General features: G+C 38.2%; 1 protein-coding gene across 4 annotated transcripts in view; it reads right to left on the bottom strand.

Annotated features, from left to right (window-relative positions):
* Window positions 1–23197, bottom strand: part of LOC124790073 (supervillin) — a 471354-nt gene that overhangs the window by 24561 nt on the left and 423596 nt on the right. For all 4 annotated transcript variants that reach the window (XM_047257637.1, XM_047257638.1, XM_047257639.1 and 1 more), the window contains 4 exons: window positions 17828–17978; window positions 15828–16079; window positions 11223–11395; window positions 10277–10400 (listed from right to left, as the gene is read on the bottom strand). In XM_047257637.1, the coding sequence (XP_047113593.1) occupies window positions 10277–10400; window positions 11223–11395; window positions 15828–16079; window positions 17828–17978 (700 nt within the window). The remainder of the gene's footprint in view (window positions 1–10276; window positions 10401–11222; window positions 11396–15827; window positions 16080–17827; window positions 17979–23197) is intronic.

Here is a 23197-nt window from a genome sequence, read left to right as displayed (position 1 = left end):
AAAAGAAAAAGAAATAGGGAAAGGTGGAGACAGTAGCAGCAAACAAAACATGTATTCCACAACAAAAGCCTAATTTGTGCAGTGTGGCTAAGAAAGGGGTTACGGCCTCTTCAAAGGAACAACACCTTAAGTTATTAGAAAAAACCACAAAAAGCTCTGAGTAGGTAGATACACACCTCTAAACTGAAAGAGGGTTGACTTTTCAATGGATGGAAGTGTCAAGTCTAAAACATGTTACTGACTACGAGAAGCTGTTGACATAATTTTATCCTTTGGAAGATGGAAACAGACATCGCAACAGAAGTTTTGTAGCTGTTACAGTTATAACAAATTGCTTAAAGAACAAATCTTTTAGACTCTTTGCAAAAGAGCGTTTTCAAATATTTGATTTTAAAGAGATCTAATGAAAAGAAGAAATTTTGTTCTTCTCCACATTTTTGTTTAATAGGGCTATCTCCAAAATCATGAAATACCATTGTTGTTAAATTAACAATATTATTAGAAGGACAGATGCTACTCACCATATAGCAAAGATGCTGAGTCGCAGATAAGCACAACAAAGAGACTCTCACAATTATAGCTTTCGGCCATTAATGCCTTCATCACACACACACACACACACACACACACACACACACACACACAAATACTATTGCAAACACAACTCACACACATGACTGCAGTCTCAGGCAACTGAAACCAGTGTGGTTTATTATTGACGAAGGCCTTAATGGCCAAAAGCTGTAATTGTGAGAGTCTTTTCATTGTGCCTATCTGTGACTCAGCTTCTCCGCTATATGGTGAGCAGCAACTTTCCTTCTCATAATACTGTTACATCCCATCCTCGATTTTCTATTGCCGTTAAATTAATAATGCTATACTTGCTGTTAAGGTTGTACATAAATTACAAAATAACCAAATTTGGTCTATTCAACCATCATCAGATCTGTGGTCATCACAAAAAGTGATCTGTTACAACAGAACCTTTCATGACTTTTCACATTGGGATCTGCTACTTTATTTGAACCATTTTCAAAACAGTTTTTCTTATTATTTTGATTTTGATGGTCACAAAAAGAACTACTTGTTCTATGCTTTTTTGTCTGTCAGTTAGCACACTCAGTCAGTAATTACTGTTGTTATTCATTTTTGGACAGTGAATACTTCTACTGTTCCACTATAATGGGTCACTTTGTAATGACTGCAGATCTGGAGATAGTTGAATAGACCCAAATTGGTTATCTGATAACTGACAGGCTACTACAGTGACAAACTGTTAGTAAACATTAAACATTCTTTATCTCAAGACAATTATAACATTCCCCCTCTTTTGTGAAGTTTACGTATACAGAACATTGAACAGAATATCACAGCAAACTAGGGACATAAAAAGCTAGGACAGAGGTGAAAAGAAAAAAGAAAAGGGGTTGAGGAAAATTAAATTTGTCATTTCCTTTTCACATATTCTTGTGTAAGTTGCATGGCCTGCTACTGTTCATTAATATTCTGTAGGAGACTTTCTACTGACAGCAGTGAATGTATGGTTCTCCAGTTAATAACCGGCAATATACAGTAAGCCACAACTACTGTTTAACACACTGTGGATGGCACCTAAGTAGGATTCAGGTAGCAGCGGTTAAGAAGATGGACATCACTGTCGTCTACCTTATGCTATGGGTAACAATTCACAGCTGACACTCAGTTTTGTGTCCTCTATTGGGAATTGTCTTAAATTTACAAGGCATGATGTCTGCATTTTGCTGCTATGTAGTTACCAGAATGTGAACTGTGTGTAAGTCTCAACAGCACCCTTTTTCTTTTCTTTTGACTATGCATTGTGTCCCATGTTGTTTTCAAAAGCTACAGGTATTTGAGTATTTGCTGACCCACTGATCACGCACAGTCACAGCTTTGAGATGGTGAAAGTCACTGATAACAATGTTTCAGTGGCCTGGAAGGTGCACTCAGTGATTCTGGTTCAGAAAGAAGAAGAGATAATTCTGGAACTGATCCAGATTTTTATTCAGTCAAATGCTGAGGTAAATATTAAAGAAAAGAAGTAATATGTAGTGTTAGCAAGAATGTGACAGCTAAAAGAATGTCTGTAAAGCTATTCTAGTAGTACAGTATACCGTAATCTGATTGTAGGTCATGAAAATAATGATGCAGAATATTTTGAGCCATCAATTTCAGCACTGTTATGTGCAGTTGATAATCCTGCTCCTCCACATCCATGTTTCCCTTTTCGGGAAACTGGCAGTGTGTCAGCATCTCTTTACTATATTTCTACACTCACAAATTGTTTTTCTATTTTTCATGCCAGGGAAAATAATAAAAACAATAAAAAGTGAAAGTAATGGTAATCCTGTGTCAATAATAGCAAAACAAAGAAGACAATTACAAGATGAAAGAAAACAGTGTTTGAGAAAAGTGGACTAGGACAAAAATTGAGGATATGCCCTCTTTTCCCACAGTAATAATTCGTGTGGCTTGTCAGAAGCAAAAAGACAGTGACTATTGGTTTAAAGCACCACTATTGCTTAACATCTTTCCTGCAGCGATTATGATTTGTGATAGGTTTTGTTGAACTTGCACCTCAAACACAACGACAAATACATTCCTTGTAACCAAACTAAACAGGACCCTTTTTCCAAAATTTGTCCTTTTTTGATCACCTTAATTGTCCCACATGAACATTTGACCACTGTTGAAGACGTGTGAGATGAAAAGCATGCTAGCTAGATACATGGGAATAAAATTGTTTGTTGTTTACCAGGTGTACAACTATGAAATGTGGATTTCAGACACACAGATGTCGCAGCAATGCAGTTTGTGTTACAAAGATTCGACACTCCACCATTTTGTTGTTTCACCAACAGGTGTCAGATGCGCACAAGGGATAAATTGGAAAAGTGTGTGCAGAGTGTTGTGGTCAATACGTCACAATTTATACCAAACAAAGAGCATTTGCAGACAGCATTAATTTTTTGTTTTCATTTGAAGAAAACTGTTGCTGAATCACACCGATTACTTTGAGAAGCTTATGGTGAACGTGCCCCATCACAAAATACCTGTGAATGATGGTTCTGACATTTCAGATATGGTGACTTTAATGTTGCAATCAAAAACATGGAAAACTGCCAAAAATATACGAAGATGTGGAGATGGAAGTATTGCTGAACAAAGATGACTTGCAAACACAAAAACAACGCGCCGAGCAATTGAGCCTCAGTCAAAAAGATGTTTCCAATTGGCTACAAGAGAGGGAAAAGATTCCGGAGACTGGTAGATGGGTGCCACACGAGTTGAATGACAGGCCAATGGAAAAGCACAAAAACACATGTAAGATTGCTAAGCACAAAAACACATGTAAGATTGCTCGCTCGGCAAAAAATGAAGTCCATTTTGCATCATATAGTTACAGGAGATCAGAAATGGATTTATTTTGAGAATTCATGAATAGACCCAGGCACACCATCCACATCGACCGCAAGACCAAATCACTTTGGCAGAAAGATGATGCTCTATGTCTGGTAGAACCGCAGGGGCATGGACTATTATGCACTGTTAGAACCAGGGGAAATGGTTAAGACTAAATGCTACTAATAACAACTGAACAATTTGAACCGTTCACTGCTTGAAAAATGGCCACACTACCAAAAGAGGCAACACAAAGTAATTTTTCTTCAAATAATTCAAAACCGGTTTGTGGCACACTGTAAGCACTCAACTGGGAAGTTCTACCCCATGTGGCTTACTCATAAGACTTGGCTCCTTCTGATTAGAACTTGTTTGCATCGTTGGGTCATGCACTCGCCGAGCAGCATTTTGTTTCGTACGAAGATATGAAAAAATGGCTCAAAGAATGGTTCACAGTAAAAGGGACAAATTTTTACAGGTGAGGTGTTTACAAATTGCCCAAAAGATGAGAAAAATGTATATCAAACAATAGAGCATACTTAGAATAAAGCACTGTTTGTCATTCTTTTGAATTTAACATGTTTTTAAGACAAAAAGATCCACATTTCATACTTGTTCACCTGGTATGATACTTTGACTGGGTATGTCATTGGGATACAGGAGTAAACAGTGAAAGGGGCATGGGAGCCAGACGTTGTAACGCTTGTACTGGAGAACTCTTTTGGCAGATGTATACAATTTACATGGATCACTATTAACATCACCTATTGTATATGATTACTTATGGGTGTGCAAGGTAAAGGCAGTAGGCACTTGCATGACTAACAGAAAGGACCTTCCTCAAAGTATAGTTGTAAAATGGAGAATTCAAGAAAGAGTAAAATGATATCTGCAAAAAAGAGAAATTCTGCTCCATCCAGAATAGAAGGACACAAGGGGCATTCTGATCCTCTCAACATGCCACACTGCAATGGAGGTAACTGTGCATTTGTAAGGAGGCCGAATGACTAAAACAAAACCATATATTAATATTGATTACAACATTCTCAAAGTAGAAATGGACCCAAGTTATTGCTTACTCTACTTTCAACAGAAAACAATTCAAATAATTCAAAAAATTATTCTTTAATTTATTTGAATGAGCATCATTAATGCATTTGTAGTTTATAAGGAAACACTAGAGGAAAACATGTATTCTCTTCAAATTTGTAGAGTTAGGCGAGCACAAGGCATCCAACATATTGTAATTGATTCTTCTCAAGGTCTTGGATGAAGCAGACACAGTGGCAGATATATTGCCAGAACGATCACCTAACAAGAAAAAAAAACTGCATTTTTGACACATGTCTTCAGGGTGTGTGCCAATATAAGTAAGAACTAAATAGGAAAGTATGTCGAAAAGTAACATTTTGGTAGTGCCCAAACTGTTATATTTCAAAACAAACAACAAATGGAAAAATTGTGGTCAATACCTTCTACCTTCTTCCTAAAATTCACAAACCCAGTCATCCCGGCCGCCCCATTGTAGCTGGTTACCAAGCCCCCACAGAACGTATCTCTGCCTACGCAGATCAACACCTTCAACCCATTACATGCAGTCTCCCATCCTTCATCAAAGACACCAACCACTTTATCGAACACCTGGAATCCTTACCCAATCAGTTACCCCTGGAAACCATCCTTGTAACCATTGATGCCACTTCCTTATACACAAATATTCCACACGTTCAGGGCCTCGCTGCGATGGAGCACTTCTTTTCACGCCGATCACCTGCCACCCCACCTAAAACCTCTTTCCTCATTACCTTAGCCAGCTACATACTGACCCACAACTTCTTCACTTTTGAAGGCCAGACAAACGCCAACCTATTCATGGGTCGCTTAGAGGAAGCCTTCTTGGTTACCCAGGCCTGCCAAACCAAAGTTTGGTACAGATTTATTGATGACATCTTCATGATCTGGACTCACAGTGAAGAAGAACTCCAGAATTTCCTCTCCAACTTCAACTCCTTTAGTTCCATCAGATTCATCCTGGTCCTACTCCAAATCCCATGCCACTTTCCTTGAAGTTGACCTCCATCTGTCCAATGGCCAGCTTCACACGTCCGTCCACATCAAACCCACCAACATACCTCCATTATGACAGCTGCCACCCATTCCACATCAAACGGTCCCTTCCCTACAGCCTAGGTCTTCGTGGCAAACGAGTCTGCTCCAGTCCGGAATCCCTGAACCATTACACCAACAACCTGACAACAGCTTTCGCATGCCGCAACTACCTTCCCGACCTGGTACAGAAGCAAATAACCAGAGCCACTTTCTCACCCCCTCAAGCCCAGAACCTCCCACAGAAGAACCACAAAAGTGCCCCACTTGTGACAGGATACTTTCCAGGACTGGATCAGACTCTGAATGTGGCTCTCCAGCAGGGATATGACTTCCTCAAATCCTGCCCTGAAATGAGATCCATCCTTCATGAAATCCTCCCAACTCCAGGAAAAGTGTCATTCCGCTGTCCACCTAACCTTCGTAATCTCTTAGTTCATCCCTATGAAATCCCCAAACCACCTTCCCTACCCTCTGGCTCCTACCCTTGTAACCGCCCCCGGTGTAAAACCTGTCCCATGCACCCTCCCACCACCACCTACTCCAGTCCTGTAACCCGGAAGGTGTACACAATCAAAGGCAGAGCCACGTGTGAAAGCACCCACGTGATTTACCAACTGACCTGCCTACACTGTGAAGCTTTCTATGTAGGAATAACCAGCAACAAACTATCCATTCGCATGAATGGACACAGGCAGACAGTGTTTGTTGGTAATGAGGATCACCCTGTGGCTAAACATGCCTTGGTGCACGGCCAGCACATCTTGGCACAGTGTTACACCGTCTGGGTTATTTGGATACTTCCCACTAACACCAACCTGTCAGAACTCCAGAGATGGGAACTTGCCCTTCAGTATATCCTCTCTTCTTGTTATCCACCAGGCCGCAACCTCCGCTAATTTCGAGTTGCTGCCGCTCATACCTCACCTGTCATTCAACAACATCTTTGCCTCTGTACTTCTGCCTCGACTGACATCTCTGCCAAAACTCTTTGCCTTTACAAATGTCTGCTTGTGTCTGTGTATGTGCGGTTGGATATGGGTGCATGTGCGAGTGTATACCTGTCCTTTTTTCCCCCTAAGGTAAGTCTTTCCGCTCCCAGGATTGGAATGACTCCTTACCCTCTCCCTTAAAACCCACATCCTTTCGTCTTTCCCTCTCCTTCCCTCTTTCCTGATGAGGCAACAGTTTGTTGCGAAAGCTTGAATTTTGTGTGTAGGTTTGTGTTTGTTTGTGTGTCTGTCGACCTGCCAGCACTTTCATTTGGTAAGTCACATCATCTTAGGATGTGGGTTTTAAGGGAGAGATTAAGGAGTCATTCCAATCCCGGGAGCGGAAAGACTTACCTTAGGGGGAAAAAAGGACGGGTATACACACACACACACACACACACACACACACACACACACACACACATATCCATCCACACATATACAGACACAAGCAGACATATTTAAAGACAAAGAGTTTGGGCAGAGATGTCAGTCGAGGCAGAAGTGCAGAGGCAAAGATGATGTTGAATGACAGGTGAGGTACGAGTGGCGGCAACTTGAAATTAGCGGAGATTGAGGCCTGGTGGATAACGGGAAGAGAGGATATATTGAAGAGCAAGTTCCCATCTCCGGAGTTCGGATAGGTTGGTGTTAGTGGGAAGAATCCATATAACCCGGACGGTGTAACACTGTGCCAAGATGTGCTGGCCGTGCACCAAGGCATGTTTAGCCACAGGGTGATCCTCATTACCAACAAACACTGTCTGCCTGTGTCCATTCATGCGAATGGACAGTTTGTTGCTTGTCATTCCCACATAGAATGCGTCACAGTGTAGGCAGGTCAGTTGGTAGATCACGTGGGTGCTTTCACACGTGGCTCTGCCTTTGATCGTGTACACCTTCCGGGTTACAGGACTGGAATAGGTGGTGGTGGGAGGGTGCATGGGACAGGTTTTACACCGGGGGCGGTTACAAGGGTAGGAGCCAGAGGGTAGGGAAGGTGGTTTGGGGATTTCATAGGGATGAACTAAGAGGTTAGAATATATTTCCTACGTGGAATGTTTCCCTATATATAACAGGAAAACACTGTAGGCAATAATCTCAAAGTTCATGATCAATATAATTCACTTTTTGCACAGTAGTTTAATAAACATTCAGACGGACCACCCCCCTCAACCAGTCTTCAATACACAACGTTTTTATCACCAACACCAGAAACAAAGATAGAAGAGATTATAAATAAATTATAAATAAAGAAGAAAAATCATCAGCATGAAAAGACATGATCACTTGCTTCCTTCTCCACCGTTGCAGCAAACTTACTAGTAAGCCACTGTCTCATGTAATAGATGCTTCATTTTCAGATTCAGTATTCCCAAGAAAACTTAAAATACCAAAAGTCATACCCACACATAAAAAGAAACCTAAAGAAGATCCTAGCAACTACCATCCAGTGGCAGTGCTGTCTGCATTCAGCAAAATATCTGAATGTGCAATGGTTTCCAGACTAAAATCATTTCTTAGAAAAAATAACATTCCTTCTTTTGATCCAAGAAAATAAAACCACTGTTGATGCAACATATTAATTTCTTGATGCTACTCTACAGCTTGTTGGCAAAAAATGCCAGCTATGGGCCAAAGTTAGATTCTTAGGGGATATGGCAGGCTCAGCAGCTATGTCGAAGACCAAGCACAGTACATGCACATAAATAAAGTTAATCAGTCAGGAACCTCAATGGGGTGCATTCAACTACACAAGTCACAAAACAAGGTGTGCCACAGGGCTCTGTTATTCCTACTTTATATAAATGATCTCCCTTCCATCATACCCACTAGCAAAGCATTTCTCTTAGCTGATGATACTAATATCCTTATATCAAATACAGATGAATCTCTTTAGTCAGCAGTTAATAGAAATAAAACCCAACTAGACTCATGGCTTGCATCAAATAAACTGCTCCTAAATGCAAAAAAGACAGAATTCCTAACCTTCCACACCATTCAGAACAGAAATCCCCAGGTTCCAACAGTGACACAAATTGGCAGCAATGTAGAATTTTTCAATGAAACAAAATTCTTAGGGATTGACATGACTGATACGTTCACATAGAAAAGCCACATTGACATGATTACTTCCAGGCTAAGCAAAGTTTGTTTTATGATCCACTCAGTGGGGGACAAGCTAAATGCTGGCACACTGACATGCATGTAATATGCACTTTTCCATTCAGTACACTCTGGCATTATTATTAATGCATATATAATACATCTTCAGTGAGATGTCCACTATAAGAAACAGCACTATGTCTGTATATGTCTCATATCATTTGTTTCACTTGTCCCATGTCATGATGCACACTTCTGTACATTGAATTACTGAGTGGATCAATAACTATACAAATACAGATAAAGATTTAGCAAGGAAAAAGAAAGACCACATTGATCTTGTCCAAAGCTAAGAACTGATTCTTCTTGGTGTTGTTGTCTCTGGGCCACCCTGAGACAGTCGTAGGGTGTCCATGAGTGACTCAGTATTTATCCACACATCTTGATTCCATGATTATGCACGACACCAAGTTGCACTGATGCAAGCCTCGCTACCAGAGTGGTTGCACAACCCAGAGCTCTGCCTGATGTGAGTGATGAACATCAAAATGCAACTAACTGTGAGTATATTTAAGTATATAAGTATTTTAAGTTTACTGAACCTGGAGTATATTTAATTTTGTATGAACATTTAGCTTTTAAAAAAGTCTATTGCTAATGGATTACACACAACTTGACCAAAGTTCAATAAAAGACTTGTGACAATTTGTATAACGAAATACTCAAAAAATGACAGAGGAAGTGCAACATCCGTAAGAGACAAAGAGATAAACTTTGATACATTTGCATGAGCTGGAAATTAAGCAGGAGTCAGCCCTTTGGGTATTCAAAGATCAACCAAAGCCAGTAAAAGTGGTTCGTAACCAATTTGCAGAAAATGATTGTTGGTTTTCTCGATTGCATTGGACCTAACCAAAGAACAGTTACATATGACTGGCGAGAAACTATTTGTTTGTGTCAAACTATTTATAAAATCAGGAAAACAATCAAAAACATTGCATCATTCTCCTTCATGACAATTCAAAGAGATTATCTGATAGAGAAAAAACATCAAATTAATGTCTCATTCCCCTTATTCATTCGATCTGCTGCCAAAGGACTACCTTTTGTTCTCTATGCCAAACACAAGATTTATGAACAGTGATTTTCATCACCACAAGATGTGGCCAAATTCTTAAAAAATTACATTTCTGAGATAAAAACTTCAGAAGAGGAAAAATGTTTTCTGAAAAATTATGAATTATGTACTAAAAGGAATTTTACGAAAGATGCTTTTCTTCCATAATTTTTCGTAAAAAGCTGGAAAGGTGACTCACATATTTTCAAACGATGATATTTTAGTTTCATGAAAATAGTGACTGACAAAATTAACAGTACCACTGTAAATTCTATTAACACTTAACGTGCTGCTATTAAAATATTTTCACGTTGACAACTAAACCAGACAATATGAGGTCACTGGCACTGGACTTGTACATGTTTGTCTGTTCTGGTAAAGTGAACTGTGTGTTCTTACAGCATGTTACTCTCTTTCTTCTGTTTCTGCTTTGCAAAGAAAGTCATATTTGTCACAAGCTAGTTATTTCAGTAGGTATAACAGCTACCATACTTTTGAAAATCTTCAATAGCAAGCAGTACTGTGAGACACACACCTTTGAAGAATTCCTTGTTCTCAGCACCCTCTTGTTGTTCATAAATAACTAAGTTTGCACTGGCTTTGAAACCAATTTCTGGTGGTCTTCTGTCCTGAATCCTTTCAGCTGCTGATTTTGCTACCTACAAAGCAGACAAAGATGTAGCTACTACAGTAATTTACAAAAAGACTAAAAATGAATTGGTTCTTTGGGTTCAACAAGAAAAAGAAAGGAAGGAAACAGTTTGGAAGATAATAAAAGGAAGGAAACACAGCAACAAATCAACAAGACCACTAAGTGAGTGGAAGAAAGACAGGTACAGCAGGAACTCATATTTCTAACAAAGCACTCACAAAACATGTGGGTTTGGAATAAACTGCACTTGCTGAAATACACTTTTTGTACTTCCCTGTAATATCATCACAAAATACTTAAAACAGCAGCAGCTGTTATAAAGATAATAAAATTCAAGTGTAATAAGCTTGGAATTTTTTTTATTGTTAATATTGTCACTTTTGAATGGCAGAGACAAACTAGCACATTATTTCGGGACATGAAAACAAATAGCTGTACACTTAGTATACTACATCACCAGTCCATCACATCTGTGACTGACTGCAGTACTAGACTAAAGATCTGTCTGCTAACACAGGAGGTTTACTTAAATTCATTACACAAGAGCAACATAAAATGAGAAACAGAGTAATCTGATCAACAGATGAAACTGAAATGAAATTTACATACTGCTGTTTCATTCTTGGGAGAGAGAGGAGGCAATCAAGAAACTGACAGTTTTTACAGATACATTAATAAGAAGCTGTTGACACTGAATGACCATTTAGTAAAAAATAGTAATTGCTGCTCACTGTCTTGGCACTGCCGCTGCTTAAAACAGCAGAGTAAATATATCTACATGAATTTAATTCTGTATGTTTGTCAGCAGTGTAAAGAGAGACACACATACCTTTCTAGCATGAGTTGGGGATTTCTTGCCATACCAAACATGTATGGCACCAGTAGAGGTGTTCAGCAAAACAAAGCAGCCACGATTTCTCAACTGACGAATACTGCAAGTCACTTCCACTAGCACTGCCTCCTGTGCAAGTTCTCCTCGACATACAAATAGGCGCCAAGGGCCTAAAGAGGTAAGCACAAATGTAAGTACCATAATTGTGCCAGTCACACACTGTAACTGAAAGTAGCAAGCAATTTTATTTTCAAATAATTAGGTACTGCCAAATATATTTTCATTTAGAATGAGATTTTCACTCTGCAGTTGAGTTGAGTATGCGCTGATATGAAACTTCCTGGCAGATTAAAACTGTGTGCCGGACCAAGACTCGAACTCGGGACCTTTGCCTTTTGTGGGCTAGTGCTCTACTTGCCTGCGAAAGGCAAAGGTTCCAAGTTTTATAGTCATTTACTCAGTTTTTTTGCATTCATAGCTGATTGATGGTTGCTTCTTGTTTAAATCTTTTACAATTAAAAGTTATCATCACAATAACAAACACCCTATGAAATCTGTAAGTGAGAAACTAAAGTACATGAAGCAGAGCACTGCATCACTGTGAAAAATCCCATTCAGAGGGGGGGGGGGGGGGGGGGGTAAATGTAAATTGTACCACTTACTGTATATCTCCAAATTCAAGACAGTTCCAAATACAAGTTGACAACACACAGTCCCCCCCCCCCCCCCCCCCAACAAAAAAAAAAGTTTTAACAGGGATTATAGAAAACCATGTATACACATATCAGGTTTATTTTGAAAACTTGCAAATAGTTACCTTATAATTAGTAAATGAAGGAGACATTAAAAGTACCAGTAAACAGAAAATAAAATCAGATAAAGACCTCCCTTGGTCAGATACAGATACACATAGTCCTCCTCACTGGAATGGCCAACAGAATCTGCAGTGTCACTGCCACTGTCATGGTTATCTTGCATTGCTTCTCATAGTAGATCATATTCTTTCTTTTCTAATTCATTTTTTACACAGCACTTCTTAAAGCTGTTCACAACTGATGCTCCGGATGTCTGTGTCCAAGCAGTCTGGATCCATTCTGCAATTAGACATACTGAAGTCTTCATCAGTTTCCTTGTAGAGGTTAGGGTTTGTCCACCTTAAAGTAACCTTGTCCACCTTAAAGTAACCAATTGCTGTACAGCTGCTGCATGGGCTTTAAATGACTTGTTCACCACCACATCTAACACTAGTTGTTGCAAAGACACATCTCCTGGAATGACAACAAAATCTGTGTTTAATTTCAAGATTTCTGCATTCACTTCTGGTGTCAGATGCCCCTTGAAAGCATCAAGGATCGACCTCCCATGATTCTTTACAAGAGCACCTGGCTTCCTGCTTCAGATTGTGCGGAGCCAAACTATAATCAAGTCATAGGTTATTCATCTTTTTCTGTTGCAATGAAATATAACACCCGGTGGCAGCTTTGGCATAGTTTTATGACTGAGGAAGATGTAGGGTCACATTCTGTTCCATCAGCAGGTACACACAACATTGTGATGATTTGAAATTTCTCATTGCCTGCAGTGTGAATAAATACACTTTCCACACCTTTCTCTTCAACTGTTGTGCTGGATGGAGTGTCGAAGTAAACAGGAGTCTTGTCAGAGTTTCTGATTTTCCCGAAGAGGGAAGTATGTTCCTGTCTCAGTTTTACAATGTGTCACTGATACTCTACCAATTTCTCCATAGACAATGCTGGAAAACACTGAGCAAGGAATGTCACAGCATTAAGTCCATTTCATCACATCGTCCTTGTACGCCATCCAGAGCTTGCTTTAAATTGGACACCATGTTCCCATGCTGATTCACATGCGTTATTTCATATGACATCGTGGGAAACTGCTATTTATTCTTTACATTCGTCATGTACAAATCCAACTACTTCCATTTCAATATTTTTGAAACATCCACTCTGCAGGCCACTGGATGTTTTCCTAGTAGACTTTGTATTTTTTTGATATCCTTTGTCCTTTCATCACCCCAAAACACTGGCTTCTGCAGCTCCACATCTCTTGGAACCTGCAGAATTGTTTGTTGCTTCTGCATGTCAAATAATCATTATTTTCAAATTTGCATCACAGTAACACCTGCATCCTGTAAAAAAAAACCTAATGTGGAACCATGTTGTTCCACACTACATCCATTACTCACTTTCTACACAGCTTAGAAGTGGGATCTCTGAATTCGAATGACAACTGATAAAAAAAATTGAGAAGCACCAGTTTGCTTTTGTTCTACAATATTACTTTTATTGCTAACTGGTTTTCGGCTTACAAGGCCATCTTCAGACATTTACTGAGTATTATTACCAAAGAAGTTAAATGTTAGCAGACAACATTGGAAGAGAAGTAACACATCTAGACTGAAGTAGAAACATACAGTAACACCTTTGCAATGAAATAGTAAAAACTGAACAGTACATAAATAACAATAGAGTTGACAGGAAAACCTATAGCACAAAATAGGAATAGCATGCCTACATAACAGTTTCTATTAATAAACAAAACTAATAAAATAAGATAAAATTAGTACTAGACAAGGCTGCATCAGGAGATATGAAACATGGAGAGTGATACACAACCAATTAAAAAAGAAGAGACGGTTGTCAATGTAAATACAGAAAACACAAGGAACTTAAGCAATATCAACAAGATAAACAGAAATTAATAAATGCAGGAAAATGGAGGTGTTTGAGGAAACCTACAGTTTGAGAGTGTGGTGGTACTGCATTTTAACATTAACATTATAATCAAAGCAGTGGCTGTGTACCAGTTTTCATTAAATAAATGAGCAAAGTAAAATATGAACAGTATTTGATGAGACAACTACAAGGGGAGTTAAACATGCACAGTAATACAAGTACAAGTTAAAAGGAAACCCTTAACTATTGAAACTACAGCCTATGTGGCATACAAAGACAACTGCAACAAATAAAACAACTTAATAAATACACGAAAATGGGAATACGTAGGAGGAGAGAGTGTGGGAAGTAATGAACAACAAAGATGATTACATGAAGTTTAGGAGTGGGGAAGTGTTGAGTTGTGTCTGGTCATTTAGGATGAGATCTGGACTGTGAGCAAGATGTTTGTTAATTTCCAGGGCTTCCAGCAGGTTGAGTTTACGGCCTTTGTTTGCTAAGTGAAGTACATGGGGCACTGGCTGGTAGTTGTGACCCTCACTCAGTACACGCTCAGCAAATGCAGAGTCTGAATTCTGCAACCTCCAGCTGCGTTCATGTCCAGCCAGCCTAGTTGATATGTCTCTGCCTGACTGACCAATGTAAATTTGGCACAATCAGAACAGGTGATTTTGTATACCCCACTGTTGGCTAATAACTGGATCTTGTCTTTGCTATTAAAAACACACTGGGCTGTCATGTTCCTGACATAGTAGGAAACCCTATATTCGCAACCTTGTCTAGTACTAATTTTATCTTATTTTACTAGTTTTTTTTATTAACAGAAACTGTTATGCAGGTATGCTATTCCTATTTTGTGCTAAAGGTTTTCCTGTCAACTCCATTGTTATTTATGAACTGTTCAGTTTTTACTATTTCATTGCAAAAATGTTACTTACTGAAACTTCCTGGCAGATTAAAACTGTGTGCCAGACCGAGACTCGAAGTCGGGACCTTTGCCTTTTGCGGGCAAGTGCTCTACTGACTGAGCTACATACTTACTGTATGTTTCTACTTCAGTCTAGATGTGTTACTTCTCTTCCAATGTTGTCTGCTAACATTTAACTTCTTTGGTGATAATACTCAGTAAATGTCTGAAGATGGCCTTGTAAGCCGAAAACTGATTAACAATAAAAGTAATATTGTAGAACAAAAGCAAACTGGTGCTTTTCATTCATTATAACGTTGTTCTACCAAGAACCAACATAAGATTCTGTTAATATGAAAAAAAATTGAGGCAACAAACACTTCCTGCTATTGTACAACCACCCTCAGAGGGCATGCATATGTTCTAGGTTAAAGTGGTAGGCACAGTTGAGACTGAGTTACAGCTTCATGGAAGCTTGAGGTTCTATTTGGTAAAAAAAGGAAAGAAACCTTACACATCACATGCAGTGAAAGAAAGATGATCCCCTACTTCTGGGGATAAAATTTCAGGAAAAAACCTCATCTTGGATTCGGAGATATACAGTACTTTCTATAATGGTAAATATCTCTTAGTATCTATAATAATACGTATGTACAGAAAGGAAAGGTACTGATTCAATTTAATCCAATAAAAACATTCTACTTATTTCCTGTTACAATAAATATACAATGGGAGAAAAATTAATAATTAACTGTGCCTAAAAGGAAAGACTCAAAATTAAGTTTGCTTCAAAGATAAACTGCCTACCCAGATCCAAATAATGAAGAATTTGCCGTGCCATAATTGAGAGCTGCTTACAAAAGTAACACACAACAGAACAGCACACAAGTTAAAAAGGAAATAGACATATCACTACTTGCTATATTACAGCACACAGTCATTTTTTTAAAACAGTATTAAACATCAGTTACAGCAAACCTGCTCATGTTTTGATACCTTGAAAATCCATATCTCCTCTTCTTCCAATGTGAGTGACCATGCTGCCTTGGAAAAGTGCCAGGAATGCAGGTGGTTCATAGCCTTGTACCACACGAACTTGTGGACCATGTTCATGATCTAGCTCCACAGTTAGAAGAGCAGCAGCACCCTGTTCATTCAGTGATGCATCTTGCCCTTGCCAACAGAAATAAGCACACCTATCTCTGCCAGCAACTGAGTGACGAGAGGGCTGGCCACTGAGCTCTCTTCCTATGAAATAACACATAAGGATACTGGTTTGAGCTTATGCTTAAGAACAGATATATTCAATTGTGAACATAATTACCATTAGTAAAATGGTATCTCGCAGAAAACATATACAAAATAGAAACAACATTGATATTTACTCCTTGGAGTCAATTACAAACCAGATTACTGCCATTTTAAACTTTACTGTTTAATTATTGCCTCAACAAATGGTAAATACGAGGGTGCTTCAAAAAGTAAGTAACATGTCCTCTGTGAGAAAGAGCTTATCCACAAAAAATCAGACAGACACAATAGGCTACTACAGTAAGTACATATATTTCTTAGGCACAAGGTCAGCACAGTCGTCCAATATTTGTTCCATAGTTAAACAGTGTATTGAAACCAATATTAAAAGTCCAGCACTAGGTGTCTTTTAACAACAGCCTCCTGAAAGTCATCATTGGTTCTAAGGTGGCAACTGGCCAGGTGGTTCCTTAACATTCTGAAGAGATACAGATCACTTGGTGCAAGATATGGGCTGAATGAAATGTGAACGAGAAGATATAGTTCATAGGAAACGTTAGACCAAATCACAGGTAATGCAGGCCATATGTGGTTGGGTATTGTCAGCCAACAACTTGACACCTTTCGAAAGCATCCCAGTCATTGTTTCTGAGCTGTCTTCTGCAGCCATTCCAGTACATCACAATAATTGGCAACACCTACTGTCTCTACTTTGCTGAGGAAATCAACCAGCTGTACCATGTGTGTGTCCCTAAAGACTGGCCACAAATTTCTTTGCAATTTCTCTGGGTTTGAACTTATTAGATCTCCAAAATGTTGACGCACACACATTTTCATTCCTTGTGACAATACAGTGCAGAAAATGAAGCACCCTCTACCTGATATCAAATTATGTGCTGGACAGAAAACACAGTCCCTTGATTTTATTCTTGTCTGAGAGCTGTCACAAAGCCCAGTGAGAACATGTTTTCTGCTACTCCACTGTGTTCTGTATTATACACACTACTCATCAAAAGGAGATTTTAAGTTCATGTGAAATCTGCCTCTTACAAATGCAACAATCTGGCTTTAATCAGTCTCTTGCCAGCTGAGGTGGATGTGCTTGTCAGTCCTGATCTTTGCTCATTTTACACATCTGTTCTGCCTTTATCAAATTTCTGGCACAAAAACCATACTTGTTTTCATGGTATTACATTCACCCCATAAGCTTTTACAAGTTGGTGACAAATTGCAGCTGAATATATTTTCATTACATGGAACAATCTCATTACACTTTGCATTTCAATAGACCACCATGTATCCATCAATGGTTCAATTTTCAAACTATATTTTACAGTGTAATGGTACAGCTACCTGCATCCTGCATCTACCACAAGTGAATGGAACGTAAGGCAAACTTAATGTGTGGTACAATGGGAAGTACCCTCTGTCCTGCATTTCACACTAGATTGGAGAGTATGGTTCTAGATATAAAAGAAAGATACAACAAATAAGGCGTGATGATAGGGAGTAGGTGGGGGAGCAGTAACAGAGGAAGCCTTAGGTATTTTTTTATGTTAATATCAATATAATTCACATGTCATGAAGTACAAATTAATTCTGTTCTGGAAAGAAGAAGGAAGTAGAAGGATGATGGAGGAATATAAAATAAAGAACGTATTGGCAAAAATGGGACAACGAACACAGTATCAAAGGTAAAGAACATAAATAGTTTCAGCACAATTGCTTCATTATCTGATACATACCTGTTACTGTAATGGAATACTGCCATCTAATGACATAACTGTCACCCATGTGAAATTGACCAAGTGATGACTGGGGCAACTCTGAGTGCTCATACTCTTGTATATGCCACACTGTCACTCCAAGTGTTGTAATTTCATAGTGTCGGCGCATCTACAAAATGTAAATTGTGTTCATAACTACAGCAACTCTGTGTGCATACATCTGTCACAAATTAAAGAAACCAACAGAGAAATCATTTAAAGAAAGTTACAATAGCAATTACTTTTAAACTTGCAGCAGCTTTTTAAGCCATGAATGACTGTCTGTGGTATTTTCTCTCAAATATTTTGTTAAAATATTACTATCCCCAGTTTTTTAAGCTATATACACAATATGGGTCAATTATAGTGTCCGATTCCACCTGTCAGCTTTGATCAGCAATGTCCTGTTTGACGGCACGAGTTTAAAATGCGATGGATGTAAGTGGCCTGTTATCAAATATTCCTGCATTTGTCTTAGCAACTGATGTAAACTACGCTGTTTATTCCAAATATGGTGTGATTTTCAAAGTTGTGGTTAGGCAGGAACCTAAGAGCACAGCTTAAATTACTGTGAGTGAATCAAGTAGCAATAGTATTTATCATCTTGGTTCTCATAAATATTTGGCCATTTATTTCCAAATGTGGCACAGTTGCTGGAGTGTATGTTAGCCATGAACCTGAGAGCACAAACTACATTGATGCAAGTGAAATGATCAGCAATCATTTTTAATAAATGTGGTTCTCACAAATATTTGGCTATTTTTTCCCAATGTGACACGATTTCAGTGTGTGAGGTTAGGCAAGAACCTAAGAGGACAGCTGTATAGATCAATTCTAGTTCTCCATTCCACAATTCATGTTTTTCTTTAAGTGTGTATTTTTTTATCATCATCATCATCATCATCATCATCATCATCATTATTCTGGTCTCTGTACTCAGGCTATGTAGGTCAAGTGTAGTTGTTAATTCCAGCATTTCTTATTAATCATGTTTTTGCAGTAGCACAGAGAGCAATATGAAAAAGTTAAATCCTTAATGACATACTGATTAACACCCAATAAAAAATCAAATGTGAGGGGAGGGGCAGGGGACACTGAACGTGGAACTGACAGTTAGAATTTACCTACATAGGTTAACTACAAATAGTGATACCAAACTTTAAAACCCAAAAAGAAAGAACTTACCCAGACCTACTGAAAAATGCAAAAAACAACAAGCCTCAGAATCAACCATTAGAATTGATCTATATAAGTCAATTCTAGTTACTGATTGCAAGGTTTGTTACTTCTCACATTTTTGTAGGTGCTGTGTGCACCAATTTTTTCTTAGGATTCTCATTTGTGGACCTACTGCCTGAACTATCGTGAAAAATAAAGAATCTTGCGATCAACATGTAGATTTGAGATATATATGTGGATTCTACTTGCTGATTCTAAGATATATTATATTTGCAATATTTGTCTGCAGTTTTTTCTGTCAGCATTTCTATATCTTGGTGGTGTTCTCTATACTAAACTGAACAATAACAAACCTATGAATCAGTGACTACAATTGACATATATAGGTCAATTCTAATTGTGAATTCCAAGGTTTGTTATTTATTACTTTTCTGCAGTAGTACAGAGAGTGATACCATACATTAAACCTTTAACTGATCAGTAATCCAACCTAGTTAAAGTGACATATAACAACATAAAGTGGAATCAACAATTAGAGATGAGCACTTGTCAGCATTTCATTTAGACAATTAACTGACACCATTTAGTTCCAGTATGATGGACACAGATGAATTATGATCAAAGCTGGAACAGACTGTAAATCATATATGGAGAAGTATGTGCTTAGTAAATCGGTTCAAGATGGAAAAGACCCACCATGATTTAACAATTAAATTCAGAAAATGCTGAGAAAGCAAAGGCTGTCACACTCTTGGTTCAAAAGAGAATGTGCAATGACAACAGGAAAAGGTTAGTAGAGATTTGCGCACCTGTAAAAAGATTTATGTGCAAAGTGTACTACAGCTACCATTGTCATACCTCAGCAATAGACCTGGCCAAGAACCCAAGAAAATTCTGGCCCTATGTAAAATCAATAGGCAGGTCGAACACTTCCTTCCAGTCACTTGTTGACCAGTCTGATGCAGAAGGAAAACTGAAGTTTTAAATTTTGTGCTTAATAAACGGTTCACACAGGCAAATCGTTCAAACGTATCATCGTTTGACCATCACACAGAGTCCCATACGGATGACATAGCACAAAGCATCCATGGGCTAGAGACATAACTGAAAGAGTTGAAAACAAGGAAGTTGTCAGTTCCAGATGACATCCCAATTCAGTTTTACAAATAGTACTCTACAGCACTGGGCCTTTACTGAACTTGAATTTGTTGCATACCTATCAGTCTGCACAAAATACAAAATCCCGAGTGACTGGGAGAAAGCACAGATGGATCCTGTATGTAAGAAGAGTAACAGAATGGATCTGCAAAGTTACAGATGAATATCCTCAACATTGGTTTGCTGCAGAATTCTTGAATATAATTTCAGTTTGAATAGTAATAAATTTCCTTGAGACCAAAAAGCTACTGTCCATGAATCAGTCGCACATGCAAAACTCAGCTTGCCCTTATCTCACATGACATACTGAAAATTATGGATGAAGGACTAGATGCACATTCCATATTTCTAGATATCTGAAAATCATTTGAAGCAGACCCCACTGCAGACTGTTAATAAAGGAACAAGCTTACAGGACAGGTTTCCAGACATTCGAGTGGCTCAAATACCTCTTAAGAAACAAAACCCAGTACACTGTCCTTGTCATTGATGAGTGTTCATCTGAGACAAGGGAATCATCTGAAGTGCCCCAGAGAAGTATGATACAACTACTACTATTCTCTACGCACGTAAATGATTTGGCGAACCGGGTAGGCAGCAATCTGCAGCTGTTTGCTGATGACACTGTGGTGTAAGGGAAGATGTAGTCTCTCCCTGACTGTAGGAGGATATGACGTATACATAATTTACAGTTGGTGTGATTAATGGCGAGTAGCTCTACATTTAGAAAAAATTAAGTTAATACAGGTGAAAGGAAAAAGGAAAAACAAATCCACAATGTTCAAATAAAGCATTAGTAGTGTCCTGTTTGGCACAGTCATTTCATTTAAATATCTGTGTGTAATGTTGCAAAGCGATATGAAATGGATCATGCTTGTGAATATTGTGGTATGGAAAATGAGTGGTTGACTTCAGTTTATTGGGAGAATTTTGGGGAACTGTGGTTCATCTGTAAACGAGATCACGTATAGGTGCTAGTATTAACTATTGTTGAATACAGATCAAGTGTTTGGGAACCACACAAGATCATATTAAAGGAAGACATTGAAACAATTGAGGTGTGGGCTGCTATATTTGTTTACAGTAGGTTCAAACAACAATCAACTATTATGGATAGCTTCAGGAACTCAAATGGGAAGGCAGCTTCTTTTTGAGTAAAACCATTGTAAAAATTTAGAGAACCAGCATTTGAAGCTGACTGCAGAATGATTTTAGCACCACCAAGATGCATTTTGCGCGAGGACCATGAAGATAAGAAATGAGAAAATAAGGCTCATACAGAGGCATACAGACAGTCATTTTTCCCTTGCTCTATTTGTCAGTGGAATGGGAAAGGGAATGACTAGCAGTGGTACAGGGCACCCTCCACCATACACTGTACAGTGGCTTAGGTCTAGATGTAGATGTAGTGTGATACCACATATGAAAATCCTCAAAGAAAGCAACAAAAATAGTACATAAAGTAACAATAAATATAGGAAACTTGCAAGAAAACATTGCACACGCCTACTGCCAAAATGCTAAAAATACTGAACCTTGGAAATGGTAACAACAACTGACCTAATATAGCTCAATCCTAGTTACCGATTCCAAAATTTGTTATTTATTCATGAATTTTTTGTTTTGCTCTCTCCTTGTTTCCTGTTTATGTTTTTTCTAAGTTTCCTGTTTGTTACTATTTATTTCATTTGGCATTGTTGTGTTAGATTTGAGTTTGTTCCCACCCAGAACCCCCTCTTTCGTACAGTAGTCCCCTTAGATTCAGTATTTATTATTAAGAATTACCACTATTCCACAATATTACGAGTTTACTATTGGTGATATTGTAGTGGTCTTTAAAAGTCACCTGTGGTTCTTTCACTTACTTGCATAAACTGTGATGATATTTATTTCACGCATGTTTATTCCCTTTTTTCTGTTGCTACCTTCTTTTTAGTTACTTCAATTTGTTTGGGATATAATCTTTGGATAGTGAGCTCATTACTAAACTGGAGAGACTGCTCCACAAAACCAAATTGTTGTGCTATACGTCACAGTGACTATGTTAGGTTGGTGCAAGATGTCTAATAGTTCTACCTAAAAGAAGAAATGAAATTACTGTCTACTGATATTATACAGTGGTGTATAGTTTTAGTTTATAATGCAATGAAAGAATCACTCAAAAATTGCAAGCACAAGCAGTACTAGCAACCCCAAATGCCCGTAACCTGTATGGCGGATTCACCAAACATCGGCTAGTTATGGTGAGCAGTGTCTCCTGTTGATCACTGAGCCTGTTAATGGCTATGTAATTAATCATGTGAACTGTAATTGTATTTTATTGTACATATGTATATAACACATCATCATCATCATCATTTTTTCTGTGCTACATTTCTTTGTTTTCAAGTAAGTCTTGATACCTTCAGATATCACCTTAATGTAGCATCTCTGTCTTATGTATGATGTCAATGGTCAAAGCCGACGGATGGAATTGGATACTAGAATTTATCCCACAATATTATGCAGAAAATGGGAAAACTTTCAATATTCACCATACTCTCACTGACAATTATGCTGAATTTCTAATTCAAATTCTTTTTGAATGGTCTGTTGGGCTAAGATATAGGTACTGTATGAATTTTTGGCAATATGATTTATTGTCATCTTCAGATAACTCCTGATGAATAATGAGCTGAACTGCTCAAGTTCAACATTAATTTGCAGTCATCTCAAGACTGTAGAATATATAGTTGCTAAAAAATAAAACACTGTCCACTGTAGGCTGTAAATTTACCTTATTTGCTGTGCTATTAGCTAATTTAGACTAAGGCAATATTATCAACAACAGAAGAGTGAAATATGTAACTTGTATAACAGTCTAAAGATCTTAAAAACATAATAAATATCAAAGTCTTGATTTTGGCTTAAGATATCGCCTATTACTTACATGTACAGTAACATCATTTACCATGTTGCAAGGCATGTGACAAGTAATTTTGTCAGTCCACATGCAAAGCCTCACTTCACTGT

Source organism: Schistocerca piceifrons, chromosome 3, assembly GCF_021461385.2.
Source record: "Schistocerca piceifrons isolate TAMUIC-IGC-003096 chromosome 3, iqSchPice1.1, whole genome shotgun sequence".
NCBI lineage: Eukaryota > Metazoa > Arthropoda > Insecta > Orthoptera > Acrididae > Schistocerca > Schistocerca piceifrons.
Note: the sequence above shows the minus strand (reverse complement) of the source record. Positions and strands in the feature narration are given on the sequence as shown.